A 26,705-nucleotide genomic window follows, 5' to 3' on the forward strand; every position below is an offset into this window, starting at 1 on the left:
TTTTGTTCTTGTTGTTTGTCTGTTTGGAAATATGGTTTGTGAAAGTTTCACTCTGCATCCCAGGTTGGCCTCAACATTATTATGTAGCCAAGGTTATATCACTATACCCAGCAATTTAGTTGTCTCTACAAAATATAAACTAGTAGTGTGTACATGGAGAGATGGTTTAGCAGTTAAGAACATGTGCTGCTCTTACAGAGGCCCTGAGTTCAGTTTCAAGCTCTCATGTCATGCAGCTCATAACCACCTATAACTCTAGGTCCAGGAAATTCAACACATATTTCTAGACATGAAGGGCACCTGCACTCACACATGCACATGTCCTCAGGTAGATACATAATTTAAAATAAAATCATTTTTAAAATGCTAATACTATATTAATGCTATAATAAAATGCTAATACAAAAATGTGTAATTTTTGCTTCTCAGGAGACTGAATCAGATAGATCATGGGTTCAAGGTTAGCCTGGCCTATATATTGAAACCTACAGAAAATAATAATACAAACAAACATTGCAGGTTACAAAGCATACCAACATTTTAATCTCCCATTGGCTATGTCATAATATGTGAGCCAAGGAATTGCTAATAGTGGTCTTTAAATGGAGAACTAATGTGAGGATGTGTTTAGCTAAATGGTTACAAAAATCACCTAACAGATGAAAATCAGTTTGGGGCAAGTATATTCTAACAGAAAATAAATAAATAAGGGAGGCAAGGAGGAAAGGATGAAAAGAAAAAAGAGAGTCAAAGAGGAAAAGAAAGGATCCTCCAGTAAAGGGGGCAGTTATAGAACAGAATGCACCAGTCAGTGCACAGCTTCTTACTTCCCTCAACTCCTTGTAGAAGACGTTTCATATTCCAGAGTTTACTCAAATGGCCTCTTTTTTGAAGGTGAAAACTACCCACATTTTCTCAGAGTTCCAGCCCTTCAAAACCTGTTTCAGATGCACAAAGTTCATAACCTGAGTATTAGCTTTTGAACAGTGAAGGTATAGACTTGTGTCATATAATATTTTCACATATAATGTCTTAGTTTGGGTTTCTATTTCTGTGAAGAGACACCATGACTACAGCACCTCTTATAAAGGAAACCAATTAATTGGGGCTGGCTTACAGTTTCACAGGTTTAGTCCATTATCATCATGGTGAGAAACATGCCAGCATGCAGGTGGGCATGGTGTTAGAGAAGGAGCTAAGAGTTCTAATGTGGATCAGCAGGCCTCAGGAAAAGACAGTGATACCCTGGGTGTGACTTGAGCATCTGAGAAGTCAAAGCCAACACCCTAGTGACACATTTCCTCCAACAAAGCCACACCTACTCCCAAAAGGCCACACCTCCTAATAGTGCCACTCTCAATGGACAAAGCTTTAAAACACAGGAGTCTATGGGGGCCATTCCTATTCAAACCACCACATATGAATAAAACTGAACTTTACCTGAATCCAAGGAGAATTTAAAATTTCAATATTTCTTTGAAAATTCTTCATGAAGCCTCTGAAAGTGTCATCATTATAGTCAAAACGATGCTGGAAAATGACAGCACAGATCACATTGCAGGGAACACAGGCCAGAAGGAAGTTTGGGTCACAGGGAGACCCTAGAACAAAGGAAGTTCAAAGTTAATATACAATCCTTATACAGACCTTAAATTTTCAAATTAAAACAGTTGGGAGTGTGAGATACTTAGAGAGGAATCATCACTGTGACTTCCATAGGACTGAGAGACACTTTATTCTGTGTCCCCCAAGTAAACTATCTGAATCCCATCTAATTTGTAGTCTATAGAAGCTCTTTAAGTCCTCATTCAGAAGAGGAAAACCATAAAGATGGATCACTTAAAATATTTATAAATGTGTTCAATTTAAATCTAATTATGGCTGTTCCTCCTAGTGAGTATACAGATCTTAACAAGTTTCAAATCAATTTCTATTCTTCTAAAACCTTTTATAATATGTTTTATTAAATCCAAAATATTTAAAAGAGCCAGTGTGTGATAAATATTTTAAACTTGGAAATGAGATATTCACATTCTCAGCAAACCCATGGTATACCTTACATTTGCAGTTTCTCTACTTTCACAGTACCCTGGGCAGTTCCATGAGACTGGGGCTCCTCAATTACCTAGGAAATACTGGAGTGAAGGAAGTGGGAGTTGACAGAGCATAATGCAGGGTACATAGGCTGAGATCTGCTATACATAAGGAAATACAGTTCCTTATATTTGTGGGAAAGCTGAGATAACAGGGTAGAGCCTTCTTGTGTTAGAGAGGAAGTGGAATTATCAATTTCCAATTGTCTTCTAAATACAAATCTCAATTAGGTTCTTAATTAATTTATAGCAATATCATGGATACTTATCTTCATATTTCCCAGAAGAAGCTTCTTTTTTGACAGATTGAGACTTTACAGAATCCACAACTGAATAAAGAGAGTAAGTGACTGTGGGGTACCCTAACTGATGTTTGTGCAATACATAATAAAGTAGCAGACTTTATACCTAAGCCTCAGGGAAAATCACAGAAAAGGGATACAAAACAGAGTAAGAGCCAGAGGACAAGGACATCTGCTACTAGAAATTATCCCCTAGACATGACAGAAAAAATGCACTGAAGAATTCTCAATGATATGGTTGCCTGAATAATAGCAGCATGACAGTAGTTAACTTGGCAACCAGGACAATGGAAATCTCACATGTTCCTATCTACAGATAAAAAAGCTACAAGCAATCAGTGACTGCTAAGATGGACAATCATTACTCCAAGGATAAACCCCCACAGAGGTTGTCCAAATCCCAGTGGTCAAGTCTTGGCATATGTACATAAAAGCTATGATAAATGAACTCAGTAGATTGAGTATGCAAGTGTGCATATATGTGTTTATATGTGTAACAATAACAAAAACAATAAAGATGAGATCATGAATTTGAGAAGGTAGTGGAAGTGATATAGACCAGGACTCATGTACCAAGTTCTCAAAAATAATATTTATATATGCTGCTCTTATTCAGGCAACTATATCATTAAGAGTTCATCAGTACATTTTTCCCTGTCGTGTCTAAGGGATAATTTCCAGTAGCAGATGTCCTTGTCCTCTGAGGTACTGCCAACTACAAAGCATGTATTCTTGTGTGTTGTTTTTCACATAACCCAGCCTGATATGAGGACATCAGTAATTGGGGGGGGGGGAGATGGGAATCAACAAATATAAGAAACATGCAACTGCATTTAACAAAGTACACTTAAGACAGATTAAATGGGCTTTTCTTGTGTAAGGATGTCAGAAAATGCAAATATAGCTAAATATTTGAAAGTGTAAGTGGTAGTTTGGAAAATGTACTAAAAAATGTGATGCACACATTACCAGCTCTCAGGTCCATCCCACACGATTCCTTTTGTACCCACATCTGGACATTTGGACTAAAAGGCTCAGTTTGCCTTAGTTTAATGCAGGCAGTATATTCAACTCATGCTAGCCTTGGGTGACACAGAGACTTCTCATCCTAGACCCACCTCTTAAGATGGAATCTTCAAAGCACTACCTCTTCCCTGTTCTTTCATAGCATTTGCAGACAAGATTTTTATTGTATTTCATTATATTATATTGTTATATTATAATTTATATATATGCAAAATCACTTCCCTTATATGTTTGTATCCCAACACATTGTTTTACTTACTCAAGTTTGAAAATATTATTCTAAGAAATTCACAGAGATCACAAAGATCTTCACTGATTTTCAGTCATTGTATGTTTTTATGTTCCTAACATCAAAGACTGAGATAAATTCATCAACCAGAAGTAGAGTGATTGAATGAACTACATTGCATCTAAATCTGCAGAACTTTAGACTACTCAGCTACTAACATTCTGGAATCCATCAAGTGATAAACACATGAGGATAAACAACACATTGCATTTGAAAATGGACTCATAAAAATAACATACACAATGCATGCAGTATGTTCTTTTTGATTTCTGCACATGCCTGATGCATAGCATGATACTACATATCATCCAAATAACCTTCATTGACACACTCACTTCACTTCCACATATTTTTCCACAGATCAACCAGATTATGTGAACATTATTTGTAATAATTGCATTTTATGCAATAAAAATGGTAAATATGTATTTAAACAATTTTAGAATATTGATTTAAAACATAATTCACCATAGAAAACAAAATATTATTATTTTAATGATGTTGTTAAAAATATTTAGATACTGAAGATCTAGAGCTATATATTTTTGTGACCCTGACCTCATCCTCTCCTATCTGCTCTCCTGCCCACTCTTTCTCCTTTCCCATGCCTTATACTTGCATATGTGCACATAGTCATGCACTGAGATTATTCCTGAGGCTTCTCCATCATTTTATATCCTCCCATGTGAATAATTGTGTAGCTAGAGTTTTCTCTCCAGGTTCTGCAAAACCCCAGCAGTCCGACAGCCCACTTATAAAATAATCACTCAGATGTTTATATTATTTAAACTGTTTGGCCTAATGGCTCAGGCTTCTTGTTAGCTGTTCCTCTATCTTAAATCAACCCATATCTATTAGTCTATAAATTGCAACGTGGCTCATGACTTACCGGTACCTTATATCTCACTTTTTATGGTGGCAGCTGGCAATGCCTCTCTGCCTCAGTCTTCCACTTCCCAGAATTTTCTCTTCTGCTTGTCCCACCTATACTTTCTGTCTCACTCCTGGCCAATCAGTGTTTTATTTATTAACCAATCAGAGCATCAATTTTAACATACAGAACATCCTATATCATAATTGTACCTGATATATTAGATAATTTGGTCACCCTTTATGTTTCTCAAGAAATTAATTGACAGTTTTCTTACTTTTCAAAATTAATGCAACCAAAATGCATGTTTTCCTTCCTGTGTGTATAGTTAGTAACATTTCCAACATTCTTCTGCAGTTAAGTGTGGTCCTGTCACTAGACAGAGTCTACTAATGTAAAGTTCATTTTCTGTGCTACTTCCATGTCTAACTTTAAAAATATTTCGTTTTCTGTAGCTTTCTCTCTTTCCATAATCACATGAAAACCAGAAACATGGATAATACTGAAAGTTAATTGGGTAAAAGAGTCAGCATGGGTCTTTGAAAAGCTGGCATTATAACTACTTTATTTCTTACTATTGTTGTGTGAGCAGAGTAACCTTAAATTATACTTCTGATCCCATGACTTTTATAAAAAGCCTATTTGTCGTAGCTCTTCTTCCCTATCTGTTGATTACAGAAATAGAAATGCACCATTGGTTTTTCTCAATGCTTTCACCAGACAAAGTGCTTCCTGCTTAATTCGGTCTTCAATAGCTTTCTTTCCCATCCCCATAGACCGTAAGACTGTGAGAGAGAAACGTCGTGTTTGCTTCCATATTTCTCCATTGCTGAAAACAATTCCTGTGGGGACAAAAAAAAATCTATTATCATGAATTCTAGTTGAGAGTATTCATCTCAGGAAATAATACTGACTCCTATTCAGGCATAGAAGACAAGGTTGTATCAGACTCACTTATCTGACACCTCTCTTAACACAACCTAGTATTTCGCCACCAGGACTCTAGATTTCAAAGACTGAAGTGCTTGTTTCCCCCATTAATATCTCAAAACCTCAGCATAATTTTATGAATCTATAGTTTCCTTCATTTTGCTAACAATGATGTAGACTATGAAATCTAAATGCTTCCTTTAAGATCACACAGATAGTAAATTGTAGTGAGACCAAGTCAGGGCTAGCTTTTCTGACTGTATGTGAATTTTAGAAAAATAATCAAGAGGTAATTCTCTAGAGAAGTGAATACTGAAATATGTTTGGGTAGTGAAGTGGTTGCCTAGCATGGAGCAGAGATGGGGTAGGAGTGCAAGACTTCTGCATTGGAAGTATTCTCATAAAACTATGTGCCTGGATAAGGGAGATAGTAACTGACAGATTGTTTGCTCTTTGTATTTCAACATTCACTCTCTGCTTGCTTAAACTTTTCGTGTATTGTGTTAACCTTGCATCTAGAAATTTTAACATGAATTCTCTAAATTTAAAACATGATCAAGGTACAAGATAAGCTCATTTAAAAATGAAAGATTGTCAAGGAAGAATCTTAGAGAACAATGAAGAGAACAAAATATCCCTTGTCACTTTTGCTGGTACCCAGTGCTCTATCAAAAAATTGAACATCTTTATATCAGCTCCAAAAACCAATAACTAGCATACATTTGGTTTCTAACTATCAGTTTTCAGCTTCTAACTTCTTTGCTAGGGTTTTGAGGGAGGAAAGGGAAGGGAGACATGTTGTAATTATGTTATTATAATCTTAGAAATGATTTACAGGAAAACACATTTACAATATCAATGTACTACATAAACGTGAGTATTCCTGTGGACCTCTCTTAAAGGAGTATTGATGGCGGTATGTCTTTCTGTATGCTATGAATATGTGTTGTTCTGATTGGTTGATAAATAAAGTTTTGGCCTATGGCAAGGCAGCTTAGAGGCAGGTGGGAAATTCAAAGAGAGAGATAGAAAGAAGGCTGGGAGAGATGCCAGCAAGCCACCCAAGGAGCAGCATGTAATGGCACACAGGTAAAGCCATGGAACATGTGGCAACATATAGATTAACAGAACAGGGCTGAGTTTATGTGTAGGAGCTAGTCAGTGGTAGGCCTGAGCTAATGGCAAAGCAGTTTTAATTAATATAAGCTTCTGAGTGATTATTTTATTTAATTATTTTATAAGCACTGTGGGGTCTGTGGGGCTGGGCAGTGTGGTGGTATTGTGTTCCCTAAAATATTGTGCACCCTAATAAGCTTATCTGGGGTCAGAGACAGAACAGCCACTAGATACAAAGGCTAGAAAATGGTGGCACTCACACCTTTAATCCTAGCATTCCAGAGGTAGAAATCCCTCTGGATCTCTGTGAGTTCAAGGCCACATTGGAAACAGCCGGCATGGAGACACACACCTTTAATCTAAATACCAACCATAAAAGACCTGACGGTCTTTACAGATAGGCAGTGACTAGGAGGTCATGTGGTTGGGTTTACAACCAATGAGAAGGCAGAACAGAAAGTCTATATAAAGACAAACACACAGGAAGTAGCTCTCTTGGCTGAAGGGGATAGGTGCAACAGTGAAGGGTAAGGCTCTTAGCTCTGACCTCTTGGGCTTTCATCTTTGCATTGGCTCTGTGTTTCTTATTTAATAAGATGGTTACTTCTACAGGGCAGGACCAGAGAAAACTTTCAGCTACAGAGTATGGCTATGCTTTGTTTATTTCCACTATATTCAAATATTCCTCATGATTTTTTAAAAGACTGGTTACAAGTCTGGAAATATTTGTATCTATACTGGTTCCCACACTATACACATTTTAAAAATCATCTGGATCAGTGGTTCTCAACCTTCCTGTTGTTATGACCCTTTAAGATAGTTTCTCATGTTGTGGTGACACCCAACTATAAAATTATTGCATTGCTATTTCATTTTTCTACTGTCATGAATTGTAATATAAATATCTGATATAAAGAATGTCTGATATTGACCCCTAAAGGGGTCACAACCCACATATTGATAATCACTGATCTAAGCCCATATCACAGGCCATAAATTATTCATATCTATACTGGTTACCACACTATATACACTTTTAAAATCACAATAGACTTATGCTTCAGTACATGAGGCATAATATTTGGTGACTTGGATATTGTCACTTTTCTTTTCTTTTCCTTTCTTTTGTCTCAGTATCTATGTCATTATGTTTACTGCATGTAACATAAAATAGTATGCTTTAGTAACAAGTTGGAACTCAATGTTTGATGAGGACAATATGTATAATGTTAATCAGTTTAGAAATGGTTTAATGATCCCTTGTAAAAAAATACATTTCATTCACCAGAGGGAAGGGAGGATGGTGAAAGCTAAGAAAAAGGAGCAGAAATTTATAAATAGACAGTGGATGCTATCTCTGTGTACTAAAATAGAACACAAAATGCTATTAAAATCTATTAATGTATGCGAATCAAAATTTGTCCAAACATAAAGAAAAATGATATCACATTTACAGCAAAGTGGAAGAAACTATAAAGACTTATTTCAAGTAAAAGAAGCCAGAATCTTAAAAACAATACCTCATTTTTCTGTTATAGAGAGCCTCAAGGTATGTGTGTGTGAATGCATGCAGGTGTGTATCTGTGTGCATGTGTGTGTTTATAAGTGTGTGTAATGAGAGAAGAAATACCATGAGAGGGGAAGAAAAGATCAAAAGGAGAATAATAAAAGAAAGAATAATATAATATATAAAAGCAGAGATGGGGCTTTTGGGAATTGGTAAGAGGGACAGGAATGGGAGAGAGCAGTGGGATTAAAAATTAGAGCAAAGGTAGCACAAATATGACATAAAGAAATCCTCTTCATATGTATCTTTAAATAATTTTCAATTTTTACAAAATTATTCAAGGACTTATAAATAATTGTGGTTTCTGTTTCCTTGCCTATATGACTTCATTTTAATATATAAAGTTCTGAATTTGCCCCAACACAGAGCCATACCTAATCCTTGGTTGGCTATACTGGGTAATGATGATTGCATTTTGCCAGAAAACTCATCTCCCCGGTCAATCAGAGCTTCCTTCAATACTTCGTATCCATGCAGCACCACCGTGGGCTTCATGCCCAGATACACAGTGAATACGGGGCCATACTCTTCTGCTAGCTGGAAACAGAGCAGGAATGATAACGAGAGAAAATATATTTATTCATAATGAAGAGACATTTCAATATTTATCTACTAATTATCTTTAGACCCAGTAATTTTTTTTATAATTTAATTTAATTTTACATATCAGCCATGGATTCCCTTGTCCCCCCCCCCCCCGCCTTCTCCCCAGCCCACCCCACATTCCCATCTCCTCCATGGCAAAGACTCCCCTGAGGATTGAGTTCAATTTGGTAGATTCAGTCCAGGAAGGTCCAGTCCCCTCCTCCCAGGCTGAGCTAAGTGTCCTTGCATAAGCCCCAGGTTCCAAACAGCCAGCACATGCACCAAGGACAGGTCCCGGTCCCACTGCCTGGATGCCTCACAAATAGATCAAGCTAATCAACTGTCTCACTTATCCAGAGGGCCTGACCCAGTTGGGGGCTCCTCAGCTATTGGTACATAGTTTATGTGTTTCCATAGACCCAGTAATTTAATTAGAAATTTCACTTAAACAGCCATCATGATTATGGTCTTCTAACATTGCTGTTACTATTATTCTTCTATGCAACATATTTGCTCATTTTTTTTCCTTTCCCTGTCAAACCTATGTTTGTATCACATTTCTCTTCCTGCCTGCTCTTATAATAAACAATATGTTTTTTTCCCCTGAGTATAAGATATCACTCTCTGTTGCTCCACCTGTAAACTAATAATCATCTCCTATCATCCATTTTCCATGTCATCCTTTATGATAAGGTCTCTGAGTTTTAACAGTACTTAGAACACAGCAGGAAGGACCGTCTGCTCTCCAGACTGAACCTTATAGAAGGCTTTATACATTCCAATCACCCTTACAATCAGTTGCATGCACAGAGCATGGTGCCTGATGCCAAGCAGCGATTCGTTAATATTAAATGTAAACACAGTCAAGCAACCTGTGAGGAATAATTACATGTTAAAGAAATAGAAACTAAAGCTCAGAGAGATTTTAAAACTTGCCCCAAGCCATCAGTTAATTCTGAGTATCCAGCCAAGGAAGAATGTGCTATGGTGGCAGTAAGTCCTCTGGTGATTGGCTGTCTCAGAGAAAAGATAGATTTCTGGTCATTCCATTAGACTTTAGGGAATGACTGCCACCGGAATCAATGATACAGCAGTCATTGACTCATTATCCAGAAAATATGATAATAATTCAAAATTCCTGAATCCTAAGTTATGTCTTTGGCTTCAAATCAATATATCCTCTAGGAAAAATGTAGACTTGAGAACTTATAAATCAACAGATTTTTGTAAGTGAACACAGTTCCATTTGCACTGCAGTTTATCAGAGAATAATTGCTTTACTGAAAAGGGACCTTGGACAGGATGTGAACAGAGACTGTTCTGACCCTGAGAATGTCAAAAATCACCTTCTGGATCCCATTTCCTTCTAGCATTATGTAGAGCAAAACTTTGCCAGCTGCCCAGGTTTGACTTTTTTTTTTTAACTTTTTTTAATTAAGAAATTTTTTATTCATTTTACATACCAACCACAGATCCCCCTCTTATCCCTCCTCCCACTCTTCCCAGCTCCCCCCATCCCAGTCCCATCCCCTCTTCCGAAAAGGTAAAGCCTCCCATGGGGAGTCAGGAAAGCCTGGTACATTCAGTTGAGGCAGGCCCAAGCCTCTGCCCACTGCATCAAGGCTGTGCAAGGAGTCCCACTATAGGTAATGGGCTCCAAAAAGCCAGCTCATGCACCAGGGACTGATCCTGATCCTACTGCCAGGGGCCCCTTAAACAGAACAAGCTACGTATTTATCTTGCTTATGCAGAGGGCCTAGTCCAGTCCCATGTATGCTCCACAATTGTTGCTCTAAAGTTTGTGAGTTCACACTAGCTTGCCCCATCATGATTTTGATACTTCTTTCTCATAGAATTCCTCTTCTTTCTCTTTGACTGGATTCCGGGAGCTCAGCCTGGTGCTTGGCTATGAATCTCTGCATTTGCTTCCATCAGTTACTGGATGAAGGCTCTATGATGACAGGGCATTCACTAATCTGATTACCAGGGTAGGCCAGCTCAGGTACCCTATCTACTATTTCTAGTAGTCTGAGATGGGGTAATCGTTGTGGATTCCTGGGAACTTCCCTAGCACCAGGTTTCTTCCTATCCTCATGATGTCTCCCTCTATCAAGGTATCTCTTTCATTACTCTCCCACTCGGTTTCTGTTCCAGCTTGACCATCCTGCTCCCTTATGTTCTCATCACCTATCCCCTACCCTCTATTTCCTCCTATTGCACCCCGTTTACTCAGGAAAACTCATATATTTACTCTTTCCAGGGTGATCCACGTATTATTCTTAGGTTTGTCTTAAAATTTTTTTTCTTATATTTTTAGTTGTGAGCCTAGCCTTTAATGACTGAGCCATGGATAAGTGAGACAGTTGATTAGCTTGATCTGTTTGGGAGGCATCCAGGCAGTGAGACTGGGTCCTGTCCTCAGTGCATGAGCTGGCTGTTTGGAACCTGGGGCTTATGCAGGGACACTTAGCTCAGCCTGGGAGGAGGGGACTGGACCTGCCTGAACTGAATCTACCAGGTTGAACTCAATCCCCAGGGGAGTCTTTGCCCTGGAGGAGATGGGAATGTGGGGTGGGCTAGGGGGAAGGCGTGGGGGTGGGGGTAGGGGGGTGGTTGGGAGGGGGGGAGGACAAGGGAATCCGTGGTTGATATGTAAAATTAAATTAAATTACAAAATAAAATTTAAAAAAATAAAATAATGTTTTTTTCATTCTTGGACTGGGGAAATGGTTTCATGCATAAAACACTTGCTGTGCTCACATAAAGCAAAGCACAGTCACAGACATAGGCAATCTTATCACTCCCATGACAAGAAGAGAAACAGAGAGGAGAATCCCCAGAAGCTCATGGCCATCGAGCCAGACATACACAGCAGTGACAGATACACAGCAGTGACAAAGGCATTGTCTTAAATAAAGTGGAAAATAGGCACGTACCCAATGTTATCCTCTGATTGCTCCTCAATGTGACACATGTGCACCCACTCAAACACACATATCCACACACATGTATACACATCATATACACACACTATCACTCTTCACTTGGGCCTTCAGATATTTGATGAGTAACTAAAAGCAGTACAAAACCTAACAGTCTGCCTTCAGTATGTACCTGCTCCCTTTACCTTATACTGTGGTTCAATTCCTGTTGGACTCTACCTGTAGGCTAGGTAAGCATTCAAGTGTTTATCTAAAGTGGCCAATCCTCCTGCTTCAAGGTTGAAGCCATAGACATGACTAAAGTCTTTTCAAGCTCAAGAGGTTCTGTTATAGAGCCTCTACAGTGATCCTGGAAGCCTTTGGTTATTATCCTAAATCATTAGGAACAGCAGTTCTCTGCAGACAGCTCACTCTGTGAAGGATATACTTCCTAAATAAGGGTAGCCACATCATGGGAATCAAAGTACCCCATCTAGAGTCACAGGAGATTTCTCCTTAGTAGTTTAGCAACCTCCTGGACAAAAATGAAATCAATTTTCCCAGCATGAGATGAGCATCATTCCCTACCCTCAGGAACCAGAAACTTCCTCAACACTGATATGAAAGACTATGATGTGAAAACCTGTAAGTCTTGCCTTTTTTTTCACCTGTAAAAAACCTGAAAACTGAGCCGGGTGGTGGTGGTGCACGCCTTTAATCCCAGCACTCGGGAGGCAGAGCCAGGCGGATCTCTGTGAGTTCGAGGCCAGCCTGGGCTAACAAGTGAGTCCCAGGAAAGGCGCAAAGCTACACAGAGAAACCCTGTCTCGAAAAACAAAAAACAAAAAACAAACAAACAAACAAAAAACCCACTGAAAACTGTCAACCCAAAGAAAGCCACTGAGTCTCTCTCTGTCAGAGTGGCTACAGTGATATAAAAATACCTTTCCTTGTCATACTGTTAACCTCTATACCTATATCTCTTTTAAGACAAATGATTAAAACCAGTCAGTTGAAACCCCAAGTATTAAGCTTTTCTTCTTGGCCCCTGGTAACATCTGAATGAAATCTAGGAGCACATATTATTTAGTACTAAGTGTGATGGCAAAAGAAACTCCATTTTATGCTAGACATCCACCTTGGTACCCACTAGCCATTTGTCTCTCACTCCAGTCCCTGAATGGTAAGTTCCCAGTAACCCTGACTCTGTGAACCCCCAACCCAGAAATTTACAGTTGTGACCATATTATTTGTTATGATATGACTAACTGCTTTTGGGGGGTTGTAATCTGCTTACTTATATACCCAACTATTGTTTTGAGTCACCTAACCTCTTAACTTGGCAGAACAGACCAATTTTTCTTGCTTGCATAGATATTAAAGGCCTTCTTGTGGTTTTTACATTAAAAAAATCCTTCCTCATCCCTTCCTTAATAGCATGTCTGAGATTCAACATTGTGGTTATTGTCCTTCTAGCAGCTAATCAATAAATCTTTCAATTATAATTGGATTGAGTCTATGGTCTTTTTCCAGGGGTCACAAACTCTATAACATTTGGATGCCCCAGCAAGATCCTTAGGACACCCTAGACTAAGGCCTGGGGTTTAGGACAGGACCTGGTAGACTTATGTGTCCTGAAACCCAGGCTACAAGGCTGCCAAAAATTAATAGGGCATAGGCCCCTGAGGGAGGAAGCCAAAGGTGGGCTTGATAGGTCCCAGGGAGCCTAGATTTCAACTACGCCATGTTTGCAAACTGAAAACAAAACAAAACAAAATTTTCCAGGTAACACAATTCTGAAGCTCTGACAGATCAATGAGTTGTTCTGTTCTTTTTTGGAGCCTAGACATTTGAAGAGAGAAAGGTGTGATTGGATGCAATCATAGACCCAGTTTCCATAACAGAGGTGATTCCCTCCTGCCTTTCTGGTTTGGGTATATGAATGAAGGTGGCTACCACACAATGGAGTTTATGTGGTCTCCCTGATTCTGTTGTTGTGTTGTCTTTTCATGCTCTTATCTTTTCTGTTAGACTTATGTTTTCAAGTTTGTTGCAGAGATGACAGTCAGACTGAGCACAGCCCAATCACCTCTGAGCTGCATGCCACATTTTTAGGTTTTCCACAAGGCAGACTGTCTTGGTTGCCTGTTGTGATATATTGTGTACCCTAATTAACTTGCCTGAGGATCAGATGACAGAGACAGCCACTAGTTTAGTCACAGAGTCCGGCAGTGGTGGCACACATCTTTAATCCCAGCACTTGAAATCTCATGCCTTTGCTTGGGAAGCACATATGCTTTAATCCCAGGAAGTAATATGGCAGGGCAGAAAAAGGTATATAAGGCATGTGGAAACACGAACTCACTGTCTTTAGGCTGAGGATTTCACAGAGGTAAGAACTAGTGGCTGACTGTTCTGCTTCTCTGATCTTTCATCTTTCACCCTGATATCTGGCCCTGGGTTTTTTCATTAAAAGACCATCAAAGATTCTAACAACATCTGTTGTCCAACTTGTGGGGAATGAATTCATGAAAAAGGCACTTGCTTGTGGCCTTGCAGACCCTGGCTGAGGTCTGAGCTGCATGAGGCCGGAGTCTCCATGCCACATGGGCCAGAGTCCCTAACCTGCTGGCAAAGTTTTTGTTGCAGACTCTCTGCAGCAAACTCCATTACCTTTGGGGGCTTCAAAATCCATAGAAGTTAGTTGCTTTCTTGTGTACCCTTGTGCAGACAGCTGGATCTTTGGCTTCTTTTTCCCTGGTGGGTTGCGGGCTCTCCCTGGATCGCCATCTTGGGCTGCTATCATACTAGGTAGGTGCCTTGAAACCCACTCAGGCTTCTACTATTCTATGCAGAAGCAGTCAGCCTCATATCTGAATTGTCATTGTTGGCATATTTGGTGAGACAATTGGGATTTTTTTAAAGGGAGAAATTAGTTTAAAAAAAAGAATGTTTTCCCACATTAAAAATGGAAAACATTTTTACAATGGATGGAATTTTGTCTCTGTTTGATAATATAATTGATGGTCTGAAAATGGAACAATTAAATGAGAAGATAATTAATGTAGATGGGATTTATATAATGTCAATTATAAATATTTCTGTTTCATTATTAAAAGAGTCCGTTAATGTAAGTGCCAGAATAAAAATTTAGAAAAACTTGTTAAAACAGATCATAGAGAAATTCAGACCCAGACAGAGGAATTTAAAGGTGAACCAATCTCAGCATTGCAATATATGGTTACAGAGAAACAGTCTAAGGCTTTCAAACAACCAACCTTAATCTATCCAGTAACTTTACCAGGACTGCCACATGCTCAAGGCTGTGTAAGAGCTGACTGAACTCCATTGTAAATGTTAGATTTGAGGAGACTCAAAGAAGCTATAGTTTCATATGGTATGTATTCTCCATTTGTGAAGCAGATGCAGATGTTAAACTCTTGGTCTACTTGTAATAGAATTATCTTTTAAGACTGGGGAGATTTGGTTAAAACTGTCTTAGAAGTTGATCCCCAATTACAATGGAGGACCTGGTGGAAGGATGAGGCTAAGACCACTGAACAACGAAGTAGGGCTAGAGGTATGGAAATAACCCAAGATCAACTTCTTGGAGAGGGATATTATGCTAATCTAGAAAGGCAATCTCTATATGATGACCATACCCCTGCTTTATGCTGAATGGCAGCCTTGAATGCTTGGGACAGAATTGGAGAAGTAGGAAAGAAAATTTACAAAAGTTATAAAGGGCCCAAAAGAAACCTTCACTGATTTCTTACAAAGACTGTTTTCAGCAGTAAATAGAATGACACCAAATTAAGAAGTTAGATAGATAATAATTGAATCTTTGGCTTTTGAAAATGCTAATGCACAATGCAAAAGGGTGATTAGGCCATTAAAGGCAAGAGCAGCAACTTTGGAGGAATGGATCTGAGATACAATGAATATTGAATCTCATGACCATGATGATACTTAGATAGGAGAAGTGATTTCCAGAGGTTTGAAGAAAATTAGTAATGTCAGATGTTTCAACTGTGGTTAAAAAAAAAAGTCACCTAAAAAGGGACTATAAACAGGGCATTCCTAGAAACAATGTTTTTTCAAGGAACAATGGCAACAGAATGCCCTTTCCTTCTGGATTATGCAGAAGGTGTGGCAAAGGCAAACACTGGATTAATGAATGTAGATCAACAAGGTACAGACAAGGTAATCCTTTGCCTTTGCCATTGAGAAACTCCCTGAGGGACCTCTTGAAAGCCCCCATGACAAATTTGTTTCAGTCCTTTCCTGCCACCATAGAAAAAACTCCTTCCCAGAGCAATTAAAGAATGTAATGCCTATTGTAAAAAACCATACTGCTCAGGGTGATAGAATAGCTATAGAAAAGAGAACAAAAAATCATAAATCAAAATGGATAAAGATTAGATGTAGAACCTCCCCAAAGTTAGGGTTGGGGAAGGGTTTTGTTTTTGTCTTTCAGGAGAATAAAGGCATCCAACTAAGGAATCTGAAGAACACTGGACAAATGAGACATCTGAAGAAAAAGGACAAATCATCCAGAAAAAATATCCCATGAAAATGATTTTCTGCAATGAACCATGACCATGCCTAACAGTGAATCCAAAGTCTCCAAAAAGATGATTCGACCTCACAATGATGAGTCTATCAGGATAATACCCTAAGACAACACACACCACCCAAAGATTGACTTTGGACTACAAACTGTTCAGGACAATGTCCAGATGGCTAGCTGAGATAATTCAGCCTCGCAGACTACTCAAGCAAGGACTTGAGACAAACTCTGCACTTTTCCATTATGCAGAGACTGGACAAATGATACACCTAACTCTCCCAGGACTTGACAAGTAACCCAAAAATTTTCTTTTCAGGATTCCCTAAAGATGCCCCACCCCCACACAACAGAAAGTAATTTTAAGAACACAATGTCCACATTCCCAAGAGGTGAGATGGGTAGGTTTTGCCATTTCAATGGGCTATGGATAATTGTCTTTGTTTAGGATGGTTGGTTACAAGTTGTTAATTGTTAATGGTCAGGAAATAGGCTAAATGAAGGAAATTAGATTCAGGTTCTTTTTTGAAAAAAAAAAAACAAAAAAGAGGATATAGATCTGATAAGATAAAGGTAGATTAGTGAATCTACACTGAAAAAAAAGATATGGAAATGATGTGTAAAGGGTAGATTATTAAATCTACTCTGAAAAGAAAAAAGAGGAGGATATAGACATAATAAGATAAAAAGTTAGATTATTGAATCCACTTTTGGAAAGCAACTACTAGTTTTAAATATTTTACATTGGATTGGATTTTTGTATATTGTATATATACAAATTATGTATATTGATACAAATTTGAGATTGATTTTGTTAGAAAATATTGTACATATATTTCTGCTCTTATTTAAGATATTATACTTATGCAACTTATTTAACAATGTAATACAAATTGCTAGTTCTTGAAAGTTATTGTTACCAACTAATTAGTACATAAAAATTGTTCATAAAGGAGATTAGTCTATAATTCTCTTTCTTTGTTGCATCTTTGTGTGGTTAGGGTCTCAGAGTAACTGTAGCCTCATAAAAGGAGTTTGGTAATATTCCTTCTGTTTCTAACATGTGGAACAATTTGAAGAGTATCGGTATTAGCTCTTCTTTGAAAATCTGTGCTGAAACCATTTGGTCTTGGGCTTTTATTGATTGGAAAACTTTTAATGACTGTTTCTATTTCCTTAGGGGTTATTGGTCTATTTAAATTGTTTATCTGATTTTTATTTAACTTTGGTATGTGGTACCTATCCAGAAAAGTGTCCATTTCTTTCAGATTTTCCAATTTTGTGGAGTACAGGTTTTTAAAGTATAAACTGATGATTTTCTGGATTTCCTCATTGTCTATTGTTATGTCTCCATTTTTATTTCTGATTTTGTTAATTTGGATGCTCTCTCTCTGCCTTTTGGTTAGTTTGGATAAGAGTTTATCTATCTTGTTGATTTTCTCAAAGAACCAACTCTTTGTTTCATTGATTCTTTGTATTGTTCTCTTTGTTTCTATTTTATTGATTTCCGCTTTCAATTTGATTATTTCCTGGCATCTATTCCTCCTGGGTGAGCTTGCTTCTTTTTGTTCTAGAGATTTCAGGTGTGCCATTAAGCCACTAGTGTGAGATTTCTCCAACTTCTTTATGTGGGCATTTAGTGGTATTAATTTTCCTCTTAGCACTGCTTTCATAGTGTCCCATAAATTTGGGTATGGTGTACATTCATTTTCATTGAATGATAGGGAGTCTTTAATTTCTTTATTTCTTCTTTGACCCATTGGTAATTCAGTTGAGCATTCATAATAGCCAGAACCTGAAAACAACCTAGATGCCCCTCAACTGAAAAATAGATTAAGAAAATGTGGTACGTATACATACACAATGGAGTACTACTCAGCAGTGAAAAACAATGACATCATGAAATTTACAAGCAGATGGATGGAACTAGAAAATATCATCCTGAGTGAGGTGTAGTGGGTAGACATTCCAGCTTTGATCTGGAAGTTCCAACCCCCATTAAGACTTCGGCAACTGTCATGCCTACAAGGCGGGGCCAAGGGAGGCGCCTGGAGACCCGAGATCTGGATGGGCCAGTGCTCCCTCTGTTCCGGGACCCTGGACAGTGGAGGTGGGCCAAGCAGAGCTCCAGAGAACACTGCTGGACTGCGATACACCTTCCCCAGACTCCGCGACCTACCTATCCCTTAATTTGTAAGTTATGCCATTAAATAAATCTCCTTTTAACTACATGGCATGACCTTAATAATTTCACCAATAGTGAGATAACTTGACTCAGATGGACAAACATGGTATGTACTCACTCATAAGTGGATACTAGATATAAAGCAAAGGATAACCAGACTACAACCCACAGCTCCAGAGAAGCTAGCTAACAAGGAGGACACAAAGAGGGAGGGATGCATGGATCACCCTGAGAAGGGAAAATAGAGGAGATCTCCATGAGTAAACTCCATGAGTAAACTGGGAATGAGGGGTGGGAAGTGGAGGATAGGGCATGGGGGATGAGAACATAATGGAATGGGATGGTTGAGCTGGCACAGGGATGGAGTGCAAGAACAATGAAAGAGATACCATGAGAGGAAGACATCATGGGAATAGGGAGAAACCAGGTGGTAGGGAAGTCCCCAGGAATTCCCCCAAATGACCCCAGCTTAGACTACTAGCAATAGTGTAGAGGGTGCCTGAACTGGCTTACCCCATTGATCAAATTGGTGAATACCCTAACTGTCATCATAGAGCCTTTCTCCAGTAATTCATGGAAGCAGATGCAGAGATCCACAGCCAAATACCAGGTGGAACTCCACGAGTCCAGTAGAAGAGAGAGAAGAGGGATTCTATGAGCAAAGGCATCAAGATCATGATGGGAAAACCTACAGAGACAACCAAACCATACTAGTGGGAACTCATGAAATTTAGATCAACAGCTGTGGAGCCTCCGTGGGACTGAACTAGGCCCTCTGCATAGGCAAGACAGTTGTATAGTTTGGTCTGCTTAAGGGGTCCCCTGGAAGTAAGACCAGAACTCATCTGTGATGCATGAGCAGGTTTTTTGGAGCCCACTACCCATGATGGGACACCTTCCTCAGCCTTGAGCAGGAGGAGGGGCTTGGACCTGCCTCTGTAGATGAACAGTCTTACTAAATAAGAAACACAGAGCCAATTACAGAGTTAAAAGCCTAGGAGGTCAGAGTAGTAGCTGAAAGCTAAGACCTAAAACCACCTTTCTTACCCTTAGTTGCTGCTGTCGTCCTTCCCCTCAGCAAAGAGACCTACTTCCTGTCTGTCTGTCCTTTTATTGACTTTCTGTTCTGCTTTCTCATTGGTTGTAAACCCAACCACATGACCTCCTCATCACTGCCTGTCTGTACAGAGACCTCCAGGTCTTCTATGGTTGGTATTGAGATTAAAGGCATGTGTCTCCATGCTGGCTGTATCCTTGAACACACAGAGATCTGCCTAGCTCTGCCTCCCAAGTGCTGGGATTAAAGGCATGCACCACCACTGCCCAGCTTCTGCTATGGCTTGCTATTAGCTATGACTTCCAGGCAACTTTATTTATTAACATACAAATAAAATTACATTTCAGTACAAATAAAATATGACCATATGACTCTACTAAATGTATCCCCCCATGGGAGGCCTTACATTCTTATAGGAGGAATGGGGGGTGGATTGGGAGAGGGAGGTTGGATGGGGCAAGAGGAGGGAAGAGAGGGGATCTTTGATTGGCATGCAAAATGAACAAAAAATTTTCTTTTTTTTTTTTTTTTTTTTATTAATTTATTTTGCAATACAATTCAGTTCTACATATCAGCCACGGATTCCCTTGTTCTCCCCCCTCCCGTCCCCCTCACCTTCCCCTCAACACCCCCCCCCATTCCCATCTCCTCCAGGGCAAAGCCTTCCCCACAGACTGAGGTCAACCTGGTAGACTCAGTCCAGGTAGGTCTAGTCCCCTCCTCCCAGGCCGAGCCAAACAATCCTGCATAGGCCCCAGGTTTCAAACAGCCAACTCATGCAATGAGCACAAGATCTGGTCCCACTGCCTGGGTGCCTCCCAAACAGATCAAGCCAATCAACTGTCTCATCCATTCAGAGGGCCTGATCCAGTGGGGACCCCTCAGCCATTGGTTCATAGTTCATGTGTTTCCATTCATTTGGCCATTTGTCCCTGTGCTTTATCCAACCTTGGTCTCAACAACTCTCGCTCATATAAACCCTCCTCATTCTCGCTAATTGGACTCCCAGAGATCCACCCGGGGCCTAGTCATGGATCTCTGCATCCAGATCCCTCAGTAGTTGGATGGGGTTTCTAGCACAACAATTAGGGTGTTTGGCCATCCCATCACCAGAGTAGGTCAGTTCAGGCTGTCTCTCGACCTCTGCCAGCAGTCTGTTGTGTGGGTATCTTTGTGGATTTCTGTGGGCCTCTCTAGCACTTTGCTTCTTCCTATTCTCATGTGGTCTTTATTTACCATGGTCTCCTATTCCTTGTTCTCCCTCTCTGTTGTTGATCCAGCTGGGATCTCCCGCTCCCCCAAGCTCTCTTTCCCTCAACCCTCGCCTTTCATTACCCCCACTCATGTCCAGGCTGTTCATGTAGATCTCATTCCATTTCTCTGTCATTGGGTGATCCCTGTGTCTTTCTTGGGGTCCTGTTTTCCAGGTAGCCTCCCTGGTGATGTGAGTAGCAGACAAGTCATCCTTGTTTCATGTCTAGTATCCTGCTATGAGTGAGTACATACCATGTTTGTCTTTCTGAGTCTGGGTTACCTCACTCAGGATGATTTTTTCTAGATCCATCCATTTGTCTGCAAACCTCATGATGCCATTGTTTTTCTCTGCTGAGTAGTATTCCATTGTGTATATGTACCTCATTTTGTTTATCCATTCCTAAGTTGAAGGGCATCTGGGTTGTTTCCATGTTCTGGCTATTACAAACAATGCTGATATGAACATAACTGAACAAGTGCTCTTATGGTGTGGTTGAGCATTTCTTGGGTATATGCCCAAGAGTGGTATAGCTGGATCTTGGGGGAGATTGATTCCCAATTTTCTAAGAAAGCGCCATATTGATTTCCAAAGTGGTTGTACAAGCTTGCATTCCCACCAGCAGTGGAGGAGAGTTCCCCTAGCTCCACATCCTCTCCAGCATAAGGTGTCTTCAGTGTTTTTGATCTTAGCCATTCTGACAGGCGTAAGGTGGTATCTCAGAGTTGTTTTGATTTGCATTTCCCTGATGATTAGGGATGTTGAGCAGTTCCTTAAATGTCTTTCGGCCATTTGAGTTTCCTCTGTTGAGAATTCTCTGTTTAGTTCTATAGCCCATTTCTTAATTGGACTGTTGGGCATTTTGATGTCTAATTTCTTGAGTTCCCTATATATTCTGGATATCAGTCCTCTGTCAGATGTGGGGTTGGTGAAGATCTTTTCCCATTCTGTAGGCTGTCGCTTTGCCTTGTTGACCGTATCCTTTGCTCTACAAAAGCTTCTCAGTTTCAAGAGGTCCCATACGACTCTGAGATACCACCTTACACCTGTCAGAATAGCTAAGATCAAAAACACTGAAGATAGCTTATGCTGGAGAGGATATGGAGCTAGGGGAACTCTCCTCCACTGCTGGTGGGAATGCAAGCTTGTACAACCACTTTGGAAATCAATATGACACTTTCTTAGAAAATTAGGAATCAATCTCCCCCAAGACCCAGCTATACCACTCTTGGTCATATACCCAAGGAATGCTCAATTATACCATAAGGGCACTTGCTCAGCTACGTTCATAGCAGCATTGTTTGTAATAGCCAGAGCCTGGAAACAACCTAGATGCCCTTCAACTGAAGAATGGATAAAGAATATGTGGTACATATACACAATCGAATACTACTCAGCAGAGAAAAACAATGACATCATGAGGTTTGCAGGCAAATGGATGGACCTAGAAAAAATCATCCTGAATGAGGTAACCCAGACTCAGAAAGACAAACATGGTATGTACTCACTCATAGGAGGATACTAGATGTAAAACAAAGATAACTAGATTGCTACTAACAACTCCAGGGAGGCTACCTAGAAAACAGGACCCCAAGAAAAACACAGGGATCACCCAATGACAGGGAAATGGATGAGATCTACATGAACAACCTGGACGTGAGTGGGGGTAATGAAGGGCAAGGGTTGAGGGAAAGAGAGCTTAGGGGAGCGGGAGATCCCAGCTAGATCAAGAACAGAAAGGGAGAACAAGGAATAAGAGACCATGATAAATGAAGACCACATGAGAATAGGAAGAAGCAAAGTGCTAGAGAGGTCCACAGAAATCCACAAAGATACCTCCACAACAGACTACTGGCAATGGTTGAGAAAAAGCCCGAACTGACCTACTCTGGTGATAGGATGGCCAAACACCCTAACTGTCATGCTACAAACCTCATCCAATGACTGAGGGAACTGGATGTAGAGATCCATGGCCAGGCCCCAGGTGGAGCTCCAGGAGTCCAATTGGCGAGAAAGAGGAGGGTTTGTATGAGTGAGAATTGTTGAGACCCAGGTTGGAAAAAGCACAGGGACAAATAGCCAAACGAATGGAAACACATGAACTATGTACCAATAACTGAGGAGCCCCCAGCTGGGTCAGGCCCTCTGGATAAGTGAGACAGTTGATTAGCTTGATCTGTTTGGGAGGCATCCAGGCAGTGGGACCGGGTCCTGTACTCAGTGCATGAGTTGGCTGTTTGAAACCTGGGGCTTATACAGGGACACTTGGCTCAGCCTAGGAGCAGGGGACTAGACCTTCCTGGACAGAACTACCAGGTTGAACTCAATCCCCAGGGGAGTCTTTGCCCTGGAGAAGATGGGAATGTGGGGTGGGCTGTGGGGAAGGCGGGGGGGGGGGGGGGGGCGGGGGGGAGAACAAGGGAATCCGTGGCTGATATGTAAAATTAAATTAAATTATAAAATAAAGAAAGTAAAAAAAGAACAGAACAAAAAAAGTAAAACAAAAAGAGTGAGCACTAATCACCCCATGATAGAGTCAATATTAGGCTATTTTGAGATTTTTCTCTGCCAACAGAATTATTCCAAATCTCTTCACTTTAGCCTCAGGCAGACCCTTCAGGCAAAAGCAAAGAGCAGTCACATTCTTCACCAAAATGGCAACTTACTAAAATTCTTCTCCTCTGAAACTTCTTGTTCCAGACCTTCACATTTCAAATCACCCTCAGCACCACTGTCTTCCATGTTTCTACTAATATGGCCCATTAAGAAGTTCTTAAAGCACTCCACTGCTTTCCTAACCTCAAGTCCCAAAGTCCAAATTCCTCCCAGCAAGAAATGGTCAGGCCTAGCACAACAATGTTCCACTCCTGGTACCAACTTCTGTCTTAGTTAGGGTTTTATTGCTGTGAAGAGACACCATGATCATAGCCTCACTTATAAAGAAAACCATTTAATTTGGGCTGGATTTTAGGTCCAGAAGTTTAGTCCATTATAATCATGGCAGAAATCATGATTTTCCCCATGATCTTGAGACTTCTTCCATGCCCCCAAATACCAGGACCACAGGCCAGGAAGTTTCAAATGTGCACCCAAGATAAAGTCAATATCCCTAGTCTGTATCTATCTCAGCATATTTCCAATCTACTAAAGACTGCAAACTGCTCCAAACACACCATACTCAGGGGGTTCTTTGGAATCAACCAGTCCTGGACTTGCTGAAAACCTCTGTAACCCAGATGCTTCTGGTGAAATTTCCTGCCTGCTTGAGCCCCAGCTTTGGGCCAGCATTCCAGACTTGTGAAAGCTACATGCACTTCACTAGCCCCAGGTATTCAAACAGAACCTGGGCAGCAAATCACATGTACCCTGCCCTGTCTCAGCCTTTAACCGGCATTTGAGCCTTCCTAGGCCCTGACAATAATGTCCTAATTTCAGTTGAGAAGCAATTACTGAAAATAGTATGTTGTTGCTCCTTTCCACAAAGGGCTGGAATGTTAGGTCCATGGGAAAAGAGTTCCCTTCTATGAAAGAAGCCATTTCCCTATCACTGTCAAAGAGACAAATGACTATCTGTGATATCTATTAGCATACCAAAGCTCATGCTGCTTCCAGAATCCTTCAGTATCACAAATACTTGTTAAAATTGGAGAGTAACAAAAACATACAAAAAAGATTACTCAAGAAGGGGGCTTGGATCTGATTAAATGGATTACTTTGTGGCCACCAAATTTTACCTGGATAAAACAAAAGTTTATTTTCTCTGCCTTTCCACTTTACACATCCTATTTTTATGCATCATTTGTAAAAGTCAGTGTCAAACACTATAGATCTCAGGGGCCCTAAAATTAAATTTCCTAACTCATTTTCCTAGAGCCAGTGGGGAATGTAATGAACTAAAATCCTCTCCTGTTATTATTAATGTTACTATAGGCTCTTGCATCATAAACTGGCTAAGCACATATATAAAAAAGTCAGCCAGGCAGAAGTGGCACACTCCTTTAATCCCAGCACTCGGGAGGCAGAGGCAGGTGGATCTCTGTGAGTTTGAGGCCAGCCTGGGCTACAGAGTGAGTTCGAGGAAAGGTGCCAAAGCTACATAGAGAAACCCTGTCTCAAAAAACAAACAAACATAATCATAACAAAAAAGAAAAATTTTCTAAGTTATTAAAACATTTTAAATGCCATATTCTGTAGATCTCTGAAGGGTTTGAAGATGACCTGTCTAAAATATATCTGCTCAATTTTTAAAACATATCTAATATGACTACAACTTCTATTGTAATGTCTAACTACTAACTTTCATTTCTTTTTTTTTTTTTATTAATTTATTTTGCAATACAATTCAGTTCTACATATCAGCCACGGATTCCCTTGTTCTCCCCCCCTCCCGTCCCCCTCACCTTCCCCTCAACACCCCCCCCCCCATTCCCATCTCCTCCAGGGCAAAGCCTTCCCCACAGACTGAGGTCAACCTGGTAGACTCAGTCCAGGTAGGTCTAGTCCCCTCCTCCCAGGCCGAGCCAAACAATCCTGCATAGGCCCCAGGTTTCAAACAGCCAACTCATGCAATGAGCACAAGATCTGGTCCCACTGCCTGGGTGCCTCCCAAACAGATCAAGCCAATCAACTGTCTCATCCATTCAGAGGGCCTGATCCAGTGGGGACCCCTCAGCCATTGGTTCATAGTTCATGTGTTTCCATTCATTTGGCCATTTGTCCCTGTGCTTTATCCAACCTTGGTCTCAACAACTCTCGCTCAAAAAAAAAAAAAAAAAAAAAAAAAAAAAAAAAAACAAACAAACAAACAAAAAAATTCAACACAATTAAAACATTAACCTTTAGCTCTACGTAAATGTGAATCAGTGATGTGATTCATATGGTCTAGAGCCGTGGGAGACTTTATTAGCTAAAGAAACTCCATTTTATGGTAGGGATCCATTAGCTGTTTGTCCCTAACTCCAGTTCCTGAAACACAAGCTCCCAGTAACCATGACTGAATGATCCCCACCAAGAAATACTCAGCCATGACCATCTACTTGTTATGATATGACTAATTGCTTTTTGGCTTCTGTAACTTTCTTATACAGATATTCAGAGATTGTTTTGAGTCTCATTAACCTCTCAGTTTGGCAGAACAGACTAGTTTTTGCTTGCTTGCATAGATACTGAAGGTCTTTTTGTAGTTTTGCTTAAAAAAAAAAAACCCTTTCATATACCCCTCATCATGACATGCCTGGGATTCAGCTTTCAAGTTGTCATCCTGCCAGTTGATAATCAACACTTTTTTTTCCAATATAAATGAATTGAGTTTATGGTCTTTTCCCAGAGTTCATAAACTTCATAACACTAAGGATGTATATCATTTACTTATTGAAAATCACTGAAAGGAAGCTAATCACACTTACCATGTTCAGAGACTTGATGATATTTTTAATATCCATTTGTAAAATATTTCCAACAATTGGAAAAGGAGTGGGTCCAGGTGGGAGCTTCCCTTTGCCATGGTGTTGATTCCATAAGAAAAGAAGACTCAAACAAGAAAGGCAAATCCCCAAGATTATGAAAAGAGCCATTGGTATACTTTGAACAAATGCACTGGAAATCTTCTACTCCAAGAGTCTATAAATGCAGCTCCAAAGAAATAAAGTATTTGGACTTTGGATGAGACCTCTTTATCTTCAGTAAACATAGGTCTGTATAAACAAAACTTCCCATTTCCTAACATTGTGTTGTCATTTCAACATAACCCTCCCTTCTTCAGAGTGTAATATGAATTACTGTAATTTAACAAATACTATCTATGATGACTATTTTTGGTTGTCAACTTGACTAAATCTATCATTAGCTAAAATCCAGAAACAGATGTCACACAAGTGTTTTTTTGCTTAATTTGAAGTAGGAAGATCCACTTCTAATCAAGATCTTAAGTCTGAAAGACAAAAAT

General features: G+C 39.9%; 1 protein-coding gene across 1 annotated transcript in view; it reads right to left on the reverse strand.

Annotated features, from left to right (window-relative positions):
* Positions 1-26,359, reverse strand: part of LOC128094761 (cytochrome P450 2C70-like) — a 51,618-nt gene extending 25,259 nt beyond the window's left edge. Inside the window, exons 1-4 of the mRNA XM_052713275.1 lie at positions 26,167-26,359; positions 8,569-8,731; positions 5,274-5,423; positions 1,441-1,601 (exon numbers count right to left, since the gene is read on the reverse strand). Coding sequence (XP_052569235.1) covers positions 1,441-1,601; positions 5,274-5,423; positions 8,569-8,731; positions 26,167-26,334 — 642 coding nt within the window. The 5' untranslated portion in view covers positions 26,335-26,359. The remainder of the gene's footprint in view (positions 1-1,440; positions 1,602-5,273; positions 5,424-8,568; positions 8,732-26,166) is intronic.
* Positions 26,360-26,705: the final 346 nt, after the last annotated feature.

This window comes from Peromyscus californicus, unplaced genomic scaffold, assembly GCF_007827085.1.
Source record: "Peromyscus californicus insignis strain IS unplaced genomic scaffold, ASM782708v3 Scaffold_4__1_contigs__length_199733344, whole genome shotgun sequence".
NCBI classification, from domain to species: Eukaryota; Metazoa; Chordata; class Mammalia; order Rodentia; family Cricetidae; genus Peromyscus; species Peromyscus californicus.